This window comes from Diabrotica undecimpunctata, chromosome 3 (genome assembly GCF_040954645.1).
Source record: "Diabrotica undecimpunctata isolate CICGRU chromosome 3, icDiaUnde3, whole genome shotgun sequence".
Lineage (NCBI taxonomy): Eukaryota > Metazoa > Arthropoda > Insecta > Coleoptera > Chrysomelidae > Diabrotica > Diabrotica undecimpunctata.
This window is the reverse complement of record NC_092805.1, coordinates 132,055,955-132,070,566: the sequence shown is the minus strand read 5'-3', so window position 1 is coordinate 132,070,566 and position 14,612 is coordinate 132,055,955. Positions and strand designations below refer to the sequence as shown.

Below are 14,612 nucleotides of genomic sequence, written 5' to 3'. Positions count from 1 at the left end.
GCTTACTCTATGTCAACTATGAATCATTTTTTTTGCATTATTGGCTTTTCAAGCCATGTCCATTCACCAACTTACTAATTATGTAAGTTTTTCACCACATGAGATTTGAATTTGGATCTGTTTAATGCCAAGGAAGAATCACAATTAAGTACACTACTTAAAAAATGCAAAATCAATGTCAAAACATTAGTGGTGGATTCTTATTATTTACAATATAAAAGATATATTATATTTTAGTTTTTAAAATTTAAGAGGTCAATGATATTCCTACCTTGAATAACCATTTTCTTTATGTGTAATTGACTTATTTATAAATATCTGTTCAAAAAGGTAATTACAAAGTAGTAATTAACTTTATCATAAGTAAACATAAATATGAATCAGTGTTGGAAGTATTTTACGCTTGGAATTTACAATGAAAACAGTACTTAATGCATAATAAAAACTGCGTTATAATAATTATAGTCTTTTTATATAGTATTAAATTACTTGAGGTACTTGTATTTGTGAAATATGTTAGGTATAGAATTTAAACATCTGTAAATTCTAGTAAAAAATTTATAGGAAGATTGTTTGTTAAAATGTTTTTATTGCTTTTGAAAGTATTCCGTTCTTATAATACCTACATTTGTGTTTAATTTTTTCAAAATGATCTCTTTCAAATCCTGGTTTTTGTGAGATCTTTTCTGCTATCAAGTTCAATCGTACAGAATATTTCCACTTCTAATAATTTAGATTTTGGTTGGGATATTTTCGTTTATTTTTTCTCGACTTAAAAGTTTAAAGATCTGTATCAGACCTTGTCGTACTTTATAGTTTTCTCCTCTTTTTTAGTTTTTCCTAAACTCCGTTTGATTACCACTAGATCTCTTTATTCGCAAATTTCTTTGTTGATGTTTTTCCAACTGTAGTGTCTCTAATAATATTAGCAATATATTTTTTCGTCAAGTTTTTTTGTCCCTGAATGTACCTCTTCTCTCACTTTTTACCCGTTTAGTACACGCGCTTCAAAAAGTTGCATCAGTACACGCGGCGGACTAAAAATTCTTCTAATAACATAAAATGAACTACTATTACAAACACTTGTTTATTAATTATTTTGCATATTGTTCTGAAGCTATTTTCTTGTGGCATGTTAAAGTAATTACTATTTAAATGGGAATAAGCCACAATTAAAGGTTAAAATAATTTTATTGAAGTTTCAATTTCCTTTTCGGAAATCGTTCTCAAAATACAAACATTAGTAAATTTTACAAATTTTGTTTTTTGTTACTTGGTGAAAAATTCTTCTAATAATTTAATTTTATCTGACTCATTTATATTGACAATTCAGACATACATTATACATTTTAAAGTAGACGACTTTAAAATGATATTGCCAATATTGTTGAGTGCGTTCCTGGGACGACTTTACTTGTAAGATAGTTCATTCGATTACATGAAATCAACTTTAACTTGAGAATATCCGTCAGAAAAAATCATACCATGTAATTCGTCTTAAGACCAACACATGCCATGATGACAGTAAAAATCTCCTGTTAGTGATTCCATAGTAAATTATGGGGAAAAAAACCTCATAATACTATCCCGACATGGTAAGTATTTCGTCGTGCATTTAGTTTACTTTCAATAAACACCAAATTCTGATTTGATATGTTTGTTATTTAAAAAACATAAATCAAATGAAAAAAACATATTATTCAAGTATAAAGATTGTTTCAAGTTATCAGAGAAGATTAATTTCACCTCATTACAGTAAAACCCTTCATTTTTATGGAGTACCGAAAGTTCATAAAACGAATATACCACTTAGACCCATTTGTAGTACCATGAATTCTCCTTCTAGTGAACTATCAAAATTTTTATTAAATATACAACCATTTGCAAATAAAAATGACACATTTATAAAAAATACACAACATTTTTTAAATAAATTATCCAATATTGAATTTAATTCAAATAATACTTTGGGAAGTTTTAACATAAATAGTTTATTTACGAATGTGCCATTAGATAAGACTTAAAATATATTCAAGACAAAATTAGGTAGTGATGATACATTGGCAACTAGACTAAACATAGATTGGAACAAGACTAAACATATCAGCTATAATGGAGTTATTAATATTATGTACTGACTGTTTAACTAAGCTACTGATGATACATATTTTCAACTAAATAATGAGTTCTATAAACAAAATTTTGGTATAGCAATGGGCTCTAGTTTATCTCCATTATGCAGTTAACAATACCATGCATAAAAGGATTATCAGAAAAACTTAAAAGGATAGGAAATAAATTCAACATTTCAACAACATTCAAAACAACAAACACATTGAGATCTATTTTGTCTAAAACCAAACCTAACAATGAACAAGAAAGTACAAAGAATTGCATTTATAAAATACCTTGTGAATGCGATCAGTTTTAGTTAGATGATCATTAAATTTTAGAATAAGTGAACATCAATCTTATATTAAAAATAGAGAATTTGATAGATCTCAAATATGTAAACACGCATGGGATAATGAACACAGGGTTCAATGGAATGATTCAAATATAGTCCTAAAAGAAACGGATGGTAAATAGAGAAAAATCAAAGAAGCGCCTCTAATTATGCTAAATGAGACCCATTGTGTCGCAAATTCCTCGGCAGAATGTAGTAGGATCTGGTTACCCATATTAAATGAAGAAGTTATTAAAAGGAAAATACCAGTATTGGTAAGTCAGTAACATATAGAGGATACATCATTTATGTTTTTTAAATAACAAACATATAAAATCAGAAATTGGTGTTTATTGAAAGTAAACTAAATGCACGACCAAATACTTACCATGTCGGGATAGTATTATGAGGTTTTTTCCTGGTTTTTCCCTCATAATTTACTATGGAATCACTAACAGTCTACTTTAAAATGTATAATGTATGTCTGAATTGTCAATATAAATGAGTCAGATAAAATTAAATTATTAGAAGAATTTTTCACCAAGTAACGAAAAACAAAATTTGTTAAATTTACTAATGTTTGTATTTTGAGAACGATTTCCGAAAAGGAAATTGAAACGTCAATAAACTTACTTTAACCTTTAATTGTATAATAGCTTATTCCCATTTAAATAGTTATTATTTTGCATGTTATACACATTCATTACAAATATTTGTGCAATGTTATAAACACATATATTTTCCACATTTAACGCATGAATACTTGGTCGGACGGTTCTTTTTTCTGTCGCAGTAACTGCAGCGTCCCCTTTGTTAGCCAATATTACCAGCTGGAGGCGGTAATGGATTTTTATATTCAACCATTTCTGTAATTCTTAATTTCATTGATGATGGCAAACAAGAAAGAGTAGCATGAGCACGAAGGTGATTATTAACTAATTGTCTAGCTAAACTTTAATCTTCTGCTGGTTACATTATCGCGATTGTTGCAATGAAAAGTGACATACCTGCAATATTTAGCATCGAATAGAAAACTACCGTTGGCCATCTCCTGGTATTTCTTACAGTGTTATAGGCAGCACACAGTTTGTCCACGGAATCAACATCCCCTTTAGTATTGTTATAATCCATTATGATTTCGGGTTTACCTGTTACTTCATCTATTTTATTATCATAATGAAGACTGGATAACAGTAGGAAGTTTTTATTTTGCTTGGGTTTGTAGAACACAAGAGTGCCATTTTGTCGAAAGCCAAGTAAACTACTGTTAACTAACCGTGACTTTGAGGGGTTGACAAACTCTGGTGGTAATTCTGTTTTGTTTTCACGAATTTTTCCAACTAACGTCAGCATTTTCGCGTACAACGACTCAGATTCATACTTGTGAACCAGTCATCGGTAGTAATATTCCTTTGATCAATAGAACACTAACATCTCAAAAAAAAAACAAGAAATGACACTTATAATGGTAACCTTCGTTTTATGTAGATATGACTGTCTGTTTTTCAATGTGTCTTCAGTAAGGACCGTCTCTTGCTGTCTTTACTACTCTATTTATTGTCACTCGGCTTATATGATCGTTCCATTCTATTCTTCTATTTCTCACTCAGTTCTTGATGTTTCTGCTGTGCTCTATTCACTATATCTTCCACTTAACTTTCGAGCTTTCCGTAGCTAGATAATGTGTTGCCTAGATATTTACACTCCATCATTTGTTCTATTATCTAGCATTCCAGCTCCAATTTACATTTTAGTAAATTTCCTGTTGTAACCATGCATTTTATCTTTTTTGTGGGAAATTAACATGTTAAATTTTCTGGCGGTTATATTAAATTAGATATATAGAATAGCAGTTGATTATTTAATTGTTTTTTTACCATTTGGTATCCTATTTTAGTTCTTACTTTTTTATTATTTTATCCAATTTTAGTGTCGTGTTCAATAAATTAATTCCTTTGTAATTTTCCGGGTCCGATTTGTCTCCCTTTTTGAAGAGAGGTATTAGGATGCTTGATCTCCATTCTTGAGGAATTCTGTTTTGTTCTATTATTTTTTGCATTAGTTTTAATAGTTGATTGGTCAGTTCTGGTCCTCCGTAAATGGAGAACTGATGAACAACTTCTGCACGAATAACGAACTTAAAATAAACAACACATTTTTGGACCACAGCTACCAACACAAATATATATTTAATAACACCTGTGGACAAAGATCTCTGATAGATTATGTTATAACTAGACTTAGGCAAATATGCAAATTGCATATTTTGCATATAATGCATAAAAAATGCAAAAATGTCCAATTTTGCATATTTTTATAAAAGTGAGCATAAAGTGCATATAATTTGAAAATTTGGTGTTAACTATATATTTTTATATTCAAACTTACAGATAGCATGAAAATGCCAATATTTAATTTTGTTTTATAATCACTTTGTATTCAAATTCTTGGTATAGTAACTAATAAAAGACAGCGGCTTATAGTTTTGTCACGTTTTGTCCTGGAATTAAGGGTTTGCGTTTGCCAGTTTATGTCTCTAGGTAAAAATTTTTATTTTGACGGTCAGTTTCACTTTTGTTGTAAAATTGGAGGCGTAAACAATGTGTATTTTTAATTGTGAATAATTATTGAGCTTTGAAAATGCCGAAAATAAGCAATGTTTCAACTTGGATAAAACCTTACAAAGAGCTATCTATGGATATGGATAAAGTTTATTGCTCATGTTGTGGCAAAACTGTAAGTACATACGTATTATTTTTTATTTTATTTTAAAAATTTACACGGTGGTACAAACAAAGATTTTAAAATTGGAGATTATGTTTAAGAAAAGTACCGACACAACGCTAGTTCGCAATAAATCGATGTATTTTTTCTTTTTTCAAGCATTTTTTAAACTCCTTGGGATAAAAAATAGGATACCTATTTAAAATTCAAACCATTCAATAGTCTACTGAAAGGTCGTTAACATCTTAACAACTAAAACTAACTCATAACATCGTTACATATATATACCAAAAGTATTATTCTAGAATAATCCAAAGTAGTCGCACCTCTAATTCGCCTACGTGACCGGTTGTTCTCTCTCGCACTCGATACATCGCGAAAGTTCTCGAAGCGTTTTCGAGATGCAACCGTTACATGGGCCATGCCGAAAGCATGTTCGTAACAATATATATTGGACTTAATTAGGTGCTTTTAATTTATGCTCACAGTATTTTTTCTTTAAATGTAAACAGAAAAGACCAAGAGCCTCTTGTAAATATTTGGGGGTTCTTCTTTCTTGTACATACATTTCTTGACATTTTCCAGATTACTACACCGATTTTTATTTGATTTCATTTAAATATTTTAATTGTTATGCAAAAACGGTTCATTTTTCGTTTATTTCTACAATCTGAGATTTTAAAAATGGGTACAACTATAGAATATTTATATTCTTTTTTAGATTTTATCTGAAAAAAAATTTCAAATACATCAGCATATCAGAACCGCGAAACATTTAACTAAAAAAGTAAAAACCACATCCGGTGAAAAATATCAACCTTCAGTGTCCAAGTGCTTTCAGTCAAGTTCCAAAAAACAAACCAAACAAGAAATTTTTAACAAAGACTTGTGTCGTGTATTAGTATCTTCTAATATACCGCTTTCAAAATTATCTAATGAAAACTTTAGTTCTTTTTTAAAAAATTATTGCAAACAAAACATTCCCAGTGAACGAACTCTAAAGAGAAATAATGTCAAGTTGTTATACTCCTCAGTTATCCACAACATAAAAGCTGAAATAGGTAATAATTACTTTTACATATGTGTGGACGAGACCACTGACTCGTCAGGAAGATACATTGTGCACTCTTTGATTTGTGTACTTAGCGATGAAACCTTTCCAAAATCGTATTTAATTTCCTGTAAGCAAGTGGAAAAAACCAACGCTTTAACAATATCACGGTTTCTACAAGAAGCATTAGCAAACTTTTTTCTTCCTGCTGCTGTGCCTAATGATAAATTATTCCTTATTTTATCTGATGCCGCACCATATGTGGTGAAAGCAGGACAAAATTTAAAAATATTTTATCCAAACTTAATACATGTCACTTGTTTAGCGCATGGAATAAACGCTAATAAGAGTTGCGCAGGAAGTAAGAAAATAATTTCCACTAGTTAACAGTTTAATAGCGAGCGTCAAAAAGGTATTCCTGAAATCACCTGTAAGAATACAATGTTACAGAGATATGCTTCCTGCTGTTCCACTGCCACCGCAACCCATTTTAACACGTTGGGGAATATGGTTGGAAGCAAGCTAATTTCTATGCTGATCATTTTGTTGATTAAAAAAAAATAATTAACCATTTTACGGATGATAGTTGCCAATCTTTATTGGAAGCTAAGCAAGCCTTTCAAAATAACATCCTCTAACAGCAACTGTCATTCATAAAATGAAATTATAGTTTTGTCCAGAAAACTATAACTCAATTAGAATCCTCAAAATTATCATTGTTAGAGAGTAGTTTTAATAAAAGAATTTGAGTCTTTGTGTCAAAACGTTAAAGGTACTATAGGAAAGGAAATTTTTCAAAAATTTAAAGTAACCATGGAAAAACATAGTGGTTACCAGGTTCTTTCTGAAGTAGTTCAAGTACTAGCTGGGACATTTTCCGAACCACTTAATTTAGAACCATCTATTAGAGTAAATTTGAAAAATGCCCCAGTTACATCAGTTGATGTCGAAAGAAGTTTTTCTATTTACAAATATATGTATTCAGATAGAAGCTATAAGTTTTTATTAGAAAATTTTGAACATCATTTAATAATCTATTGTTACCACAATTCAAAATAATATTTATATGTTAAAATAATTGTATATGTTATGTATTTATAATATTTAAGTATTTTGTAAATAAAAAAATATTGTAAATATTTTTTATTACATGCATATTTTCTAGATAAATATGCATATTTTGCGTAAAACACTGCATATTTTTGCATAAAATACTGCATATTTATGCGCATATTTCATACTTTTTTATTTGCATATTTGCCTAAGTCTAGTTATAACCTACAGAGATATACATCCATCGAAAATAATCGACGTAAGATGCCTCAACTCGGCAGATGTAGGTAGCGATCATAGCCGAGTATTAAGTAAAATAAGAATCATCCTGAAATACTTCACTCCCAAGAGAGCGGCGACAACACAAACAAAAATCAAAGTAGGACTAAATACGAAATTCACGGAATACTTATACAGAAAAGGAATATCAGAGAAGATCGCTGGGAATAAAATATTAGAAAACAATAACATCGAGGAAAGCTGGGAAAAACTCAAAAATATCATAATTAACGCAACAGAATCACCTGGAGAGAGGAAAGTAACGAACACTAACGTATCAAAAAAAGAAAACACCATGGTTCAGAGAGGAAATGAAGACAAAATATGAAGAAAAGAAGAAAGCCTTTACAGAATACAACAAACACAACAGGCATATAACCACTATAAACGAATCAGAAATGAAACGTATATAAATATAAGTAGTTTAGTTAGATAAATAAAAAGGGAACACTGACGGGGCTTCTCAAAAAACAGATGAAACACGACTTCTACGGAACACAAAAAGAAATATGAAGACTGATCAGAGGACAAAGAAAAGAAATGAACGAACTAATAAAAACAAAACAAATTTTTATTCGGTTCTTGAAAATATAGGTCATGGCATGGAGTATCGAATACCGCCCATTTGTTATAAATAAAGTGGCAGCGATTTTTTAAATATCTAGGCGAAATAGGTATTTATGACCATATTTTTAATGAAATAAATAAATGATTAAAACATTTCTTAGGTTTTATTTTACATTATGGGGATAAAATAAGTCTTCAAAAAGAGAATGCTCCTGGATTAGCCCTTTGCGATTTTTTTTAAGTTATAGCCTTTTATATTTTTCGTCTTATGATTATCATATCTTAGCCACAAATAAACCGATCCGGTTTAATAAAATTTCATTTTGAATATCAAAAGGTCTTCAGTCTCAAGCAGTATACAAAAAATATTGCTATTTTGATAAAGCACCGTTTTTCAAATTTGATCGCTAATTATGCAATAAGAATTGATCGAAATTAAACTTATAAAAGCTTAAATTAAAGCTTATCTAATGTAATTTTATGATATATTTTATAAAATCAAGTACTCTTTGCAATAATTGAATCAAAAAGTGCATATTTTACTCCCTCTAAATCTCAAATAAATTTGCTTCTGCAAAAATTTGCTGTAACCAAAAATTTATTGTTGCACGGACTGTGGAGTTCTCTCTGGCATCGCTCTTTATAACACAGAGTAGGTTTCAAAAATTTACTAATTAGTGCATGAAATCGACTTTTTTTCCCATAGCTTGATAATTCAGTAAATTTGTAAATTTTTTGCTTAAAACTCAAAAACTGTTAACTTTTAGTAAATGGTCTGTTTACAGAAATTAAAGTACTTAAAGTTCTGTACAAATGTCACTATTTTGGTTATTGTACAGGCGAACCGTTCGGTCTCAAGTGTAAGTTGAAAATTGGCAATTTGTACCGGTGTGACTGCAAAACCCACTTTTCGCAAAGCCTCTACAACCCTCATCTGGCTGCTGAGAAAATCCTATTGGATCATATTTTATTCCTGCATGCGATGAGTGGTTGTGATACCACTTCTGCATTGTTTAATCAAGGTAAACTTCTTAAAGTCCTGCAGAAGAACAAAGATTTGCAATCGGTAATTGAAGCTTTCAAATACCCTAATTCAAGTCAAGATGAGATTGCCACAGCGGGAAACATGTTTCTCACGGCTCTATATGGAAAAAAAGAGACAAAACTAAACGATTTAAAATATAAACAATACGTATCTTCATCATTCAAAAATAAGACCAACATTTCCTCATTGCCCCCAACTGAAGCTGCTGCACGAGAACATTCACTGAGAGTTTACTATCAGGTACAGCAGTGGTTATCCGGTCAAGTCACACCTAATGAGCAACAAAAAGACCCAAGTGAGTGGGGATGGCAAAAAACTAGTAGTGGTCTTGTGCCATTACCAACTACTTTGGACCCTGCACCAAACTCAATACTCCGGTACATTTCATGTAAATGTAAAAAGGGCTGTCAACGCAATTGTGGATGCAGGAAGGCGGGACTCCATTGTTCCCCAATATGCGCATCATGCGAAGGACTGTGTAACAATGTTGAGGCCCCAGAAGACAGCTCGGACATAGACGTAGAAGAAACTGAAGAAAGAGAGAGAGGTATGTTGGATCTGACAAGTTATTTTGTAGTCATTCATCTCTCCTTGATATATGATATGTGTCTCTCCTCTTTTTATTTTCCAGGAGAACGACTCCCGACGCTGACGATGGAGCAATCAGACCCCGAGCCACGACCCGATGCCATCGAAGAACCTCAGTACGATGCGGAAGGTATGTTTAATCTCACAATCTATTTTGCAATCTTCATCTCTTCTTGATAAATGACTTAATTTTAAACTTTTATTTTCCAGAACAAGCAGAACCAGGACTCATCGTTATCGAAGAACATCAGCCAGGGCCTTCCAAAAGACAACGGCTCATATAAATTTTGCATATTATAATTTATAATCATAATAATATATGATCATAAGTAACGAGATTTTAAGTTTTATTTTGTTGCGAGTTCTACTTACCTACTGAATTTGCATAATTTTTGCCTTTTTTCTTTTTAATTACTTGTGGGAAAACCAGGTGACATTTATCAAATGACAGCATCCATAAAAATTAAATATTGAAATGTAAAAAGTGGGTTTTGCATAAACTGCTAAAAATTTACAATTTTCAACTCGCACTAGAAACCGAACGGTTCGTATTTGGTACTGGTATTTGTAGAAAATTTCAAGTACTTTAATTTCTGTAAACAGACCATTTACCAAAAGTTGATAGTTTTCGAGTTTTAAGCAAAAAACCCGAAAAAAGAAAAAAAAACGGTTTATTCTGTTTTTTTTTAATGTTGCGTCACGAAAGTTTGTCCGCAAACCCCAGATTCGGATTATGCACCCCAAAAAACATATGGAATGAAAAAATCAGAACTACCCCAAAACTCTCCTAGCAAAAATACAATTTAACTGAACTATGAACTATATAGTAGTTGTACTGTTTATTAGTACCATCACTAAATGGGTTTAGTGTTTGAAAATTGAGCAACTTCTTAATAATGCGTCGTTTACGGATATCCTAATATATTAAAAAAAACAACTTTCCCGCTTCAATTAGAAATAAAAAAATAGGTAAATATTTGAAACTGAAAACAACAACCATTTATAAAAACTGGGTTACCAAATATTTGAACAAAACGTTTGCATTTCTAATTTAAAATTACAGCCTCTCCATCAAACCATAACGTTCACGAACTGTGTCAATCTCTTAAACTGCAGAATAATAACAGTTATTTAATAAAGCGTGTAATTTGGCAAGGCGAACATCGTAATAAAAGAAATTCATGACCATTTCTGTATTTCTCACTATTTTTAGAACGCATCTTAAGCTTTCATATTCTGAACTGAATGGAAATATATATCCTAGTTCCCACATTCTTTTTCACACTAAATGGTACATTGCCTGGTTTGTGTGGGAGATTTTGAAATCTTACTTAACTTTTAATTACTTCATAGTTTCTCATTACGTTGTTTTGATTTTAATGATGTTCGGATAAGACTGCTTAAAATTGATTTTTTAAAACGCTAATTATTAATGCGAATATGTAATATAAATAATAAAAAGAATTATCCTGCAAGAATGTTTTTAAAGCTATGGTCCCCTGGGTTAGTGTGCATCGACACTAATTACCTGAAAAAGGATTAAAAATACCACAATAATTCAATTTTCCTCAACATTCGTTTTCCCAGGGTGCAATTCTGTTTTCAGTCCTCCCGATATTATTACCCCGTCGTGTTCTGATATTAATGCCCATAACATTAGTAATTGCTGTTACTGGAGGAATTTAGTGTTCACAATTTGTAACAGCACACCTAGTTTTTCACAAGAGTTTATTTCTGGTAGCGGTGGTTTGCTTAGTGGCTTTGTCTCATTAAACTCTGGTACGGTAAGTGCTATTTCACTTACAGGCTATCGTGCAACTCGTTCTTGTCCTGCTGCGTATTAACAGGTTGAGCTTCTTGTATAAGAGACTCAGGAGTCTGCTCATTAGGGATTTCATTAATGATTTGATCTACAACTAGCTCTTGGTTATGAATCTCCCGTTCTACTTCGCTTCTGATGGTATCGCGTCTAGTCTCTGGGATAAGATTATTTCTTATAATTTCCCGGTATTAATCTGCTATTCGCTGTTCAGATACTTGAATATCTGGGTACTCCCTGCAAAATTCGGCATACAGATGTTGTCGATAGCCGATCGTTTCTCGACCGAGGTTCTTCGTCACCTTGTTATAGAAGCGCAAAATGTTTTTGTTTATAGACACAGTCAATTTCATGCGCTGCCACGCGATATTATTATTAGGGATGATGTACATTTATGACAGGGGAATACAACTAGAAAGTGGATTTTATTTTTTATTTAGTGTATGGCTACATCACAGTTGAGTTTTGTGTATAAACAAATACATTAAAAACAGTAAATAGCAATAATTTAATTAATAAACAAACATTTAATTAACAAATATATTCAATTGACTTTTTGGATGCATCTAAGAAATCGGACGTATTGCCACTGTGGCATCTGATCGAGCCTCCGCTAAATATTTAACTGTTTTTTTTTGCAGCACCGCAGTCGCAATTTGGCGACGGTATTTTTCCCACCTGAAAAGTGAGTCTAAGCACCTGTCACAGTTCTTGTTCTGTTCAGCGTGGCCCATATTCGTCTTGGTTGGTCGAAACCCTCTGACTTGCTTGTGATACATGGCATATTCCGGGTGGCAGGCAGTGCATTCTTCTCACCAACGGTCGGTTATCTTGAAGTTCGTTTCAGTTAGAATTCTTACAGAGTCTAGAGGGTTGTTTCTTGAGCGAAGCCTAATTATATCTCTATCGGCGATACCAACGTGGAAGCGGAGCACAGGATCGGCGTTAATTTTTCGTTACTCCCTGTCAATTGCATGTTCTTAGCGAGCGTATGAGGGGGCTATGTGGCCCAGTGCTGTTGGCCAGTAAAAACAAAACAAGTATTACTCTAAGATGTTCAAATTGTGTGGATCTACTTTATACTATTCCTACATTTGTTTTTGGCAGCTTTTCTACAAACTATGTTTACATAGTGATGGTAAATGATGATATTTGTAAACGTTTCAACGAAAAAATAATTTTACACTTTCTTAAACGTTTTACTTAAAAATACAGTCAAAAGTACGATGCTGTTTTTCTAATCCGATGTTTTTTTTTCAGAAAAAAGCAAAGGCTAGAGATCTGTATGAACAAGTTTTCTACTCATTGGATCTGATAGAAAAAGACTATTTTGGACTACAATTTACGGATGCTAACCACGTTAAACATTGGCTGGATCCAACGAAAAGTATTAAAAAACAAATTAAAAGTAAGCTTTTATCTTTCGTTCTGTTTTTCTTGATATATAGGAACCATTACAAAGGTTGTCAATTTTAACCATAGAATATTGCCCTACAATACCGCTTTGGTATGTACAAACGCCTAATTATGGCTCACTCAAAAATCTTGATTTTCTTTCAAGGTTGTTGAAATGAAACAAAGGGATTTTTTTAATCGTCCAGAAAGCACTTATAGAGATCAATACATTGTAGTGTGAAAATAAGAGTAAGAAGAGTATCAGAAATATTACTCTTATTAGGAATAGGGAATACAACAGACCTTTATACTTCAACAACAACAAGTCAACAACAGTCCTTCTCAAGATGGGAATACAGATATTCCCTTAGTAAAATCATTCCGAATAACCGGATGGAAGATCAAGAAAAACCGATTTAAATTCCAATCAGTTTGAGTAACAGAACTTATTATGCTGTTTAATATTTGATCACCTCACGTTTACTTGCTGGAAAATAAAAAAGAGTTAGCTGTCTTCTATGTATGCAAGTGAAACATATATAGATCTTTACTAAATGAAATTAAGTAACAGTAAATTGCTGGAAGATGATAACTGGCAAAGACATACTAATGCCGAAGTTAACCTCATTTGTGGCAGAGTTGAAAAGAGTTAGAATGAAATGGCTAGGACATTCGGAGTGTATGCCCGTAGGCAGGTATGCATATCTGGAGTATATCAACAACAACTACCAAAAAGAAGATGTCAACGAGATAGACCAAGAACTAAATGGCTAGATAATGTAGAAAACGATTTCGCCTAGCTAGGCATAAGAGGATAATGACACAGATGATTTGAAGATTATGATGAAATTTACCTAAATGTTAACTTTTGTAAACTACTTTATTTTTACTACTATTTACTTAAACATATTTTATTTTTAGTTGGTCCCCCATACACTTTAAGACTCAAAGTTAAATTTTACTCATCCGAACCTAACAATCTCCGTGAGGAATTGACTAGATACCAGTTTTTCCTGCAACTGAAGCAAGATCTTCTAGAAGGAAAATTGGAATGTCCAGAAAAGACTGCTGTTAAATTAGCTGCTCTAGCTTTACAGTGTAAGTACACTTTTACAAAGTTTTATGATCGTCAGTTGTTTTGGTCCCAGAATATTTTCTGTTTATAACTATATACGCGAGTTAAAAATTTGGCATGTTCAATCATTTATAAAAATTTTAACGGAAGTTCATCAATTAACTATTACATCAATAATCTGCTATCGTTTGCCTTCCTTAGTAACCGCCATTTTATATTTTTCATATCATGGAGCCAAATGAATTGTCTTATTAAAAAGCTGTCAAATATTCTTGTATTCCAATATGTACAGCTGGTTCCTAAAAAACCTGATACGACTCTTAGTAAGATTTGATAATTTTGAGCAGTGTATTTGATTTGTCTGACATTATATTATATTTATTATGACAGACAAATAATAAAATAAACAAAACAAACAATTGATTTCATATGTTAATTCATAAATTGTAATAATTATTAGGGTCTAAATTTTGATATTATTTTGAATTCCTGCATTTTATAAATGATAGTTTTTACATAAAATAGGGTTGTTGTTGTTATTATTTTTATTATTATTAAGGAATAAAACAA

At 31.6% G+C, this 14,612-nt stretch overlaps 1 protein-coding gene across 4 annotated transcripts in view; it reads left to right on the top strand.

The window, feature by feature from the left end:
- The window catches only part of yrt (erythrocyte membrane protein band 4.1-like yurt), a 75,472-nt gene that overhangs the window by 11,786 nt on the left and 49,074 nt on the right, over window positions 1-14,612 (top strand). For all 4 annotated transcript variants that reach the window (XM_072526942.1, XM_072526941.1, XM_072526943.1 and 1 more), the window contains exons 2-3: window positions 12,833-12,980; window positions 13,889-14,065. In XM_072526942.1, the coding sequence (XP_072383043.1) occupies window positions 12,833-12,980; window positions 13,889-14,065 (325 nt within the window). The remainder of the gene's footprint in view (window positions 1-12,832; window positions 12,981-13,888; window positions 14,066-14,612) is intronic.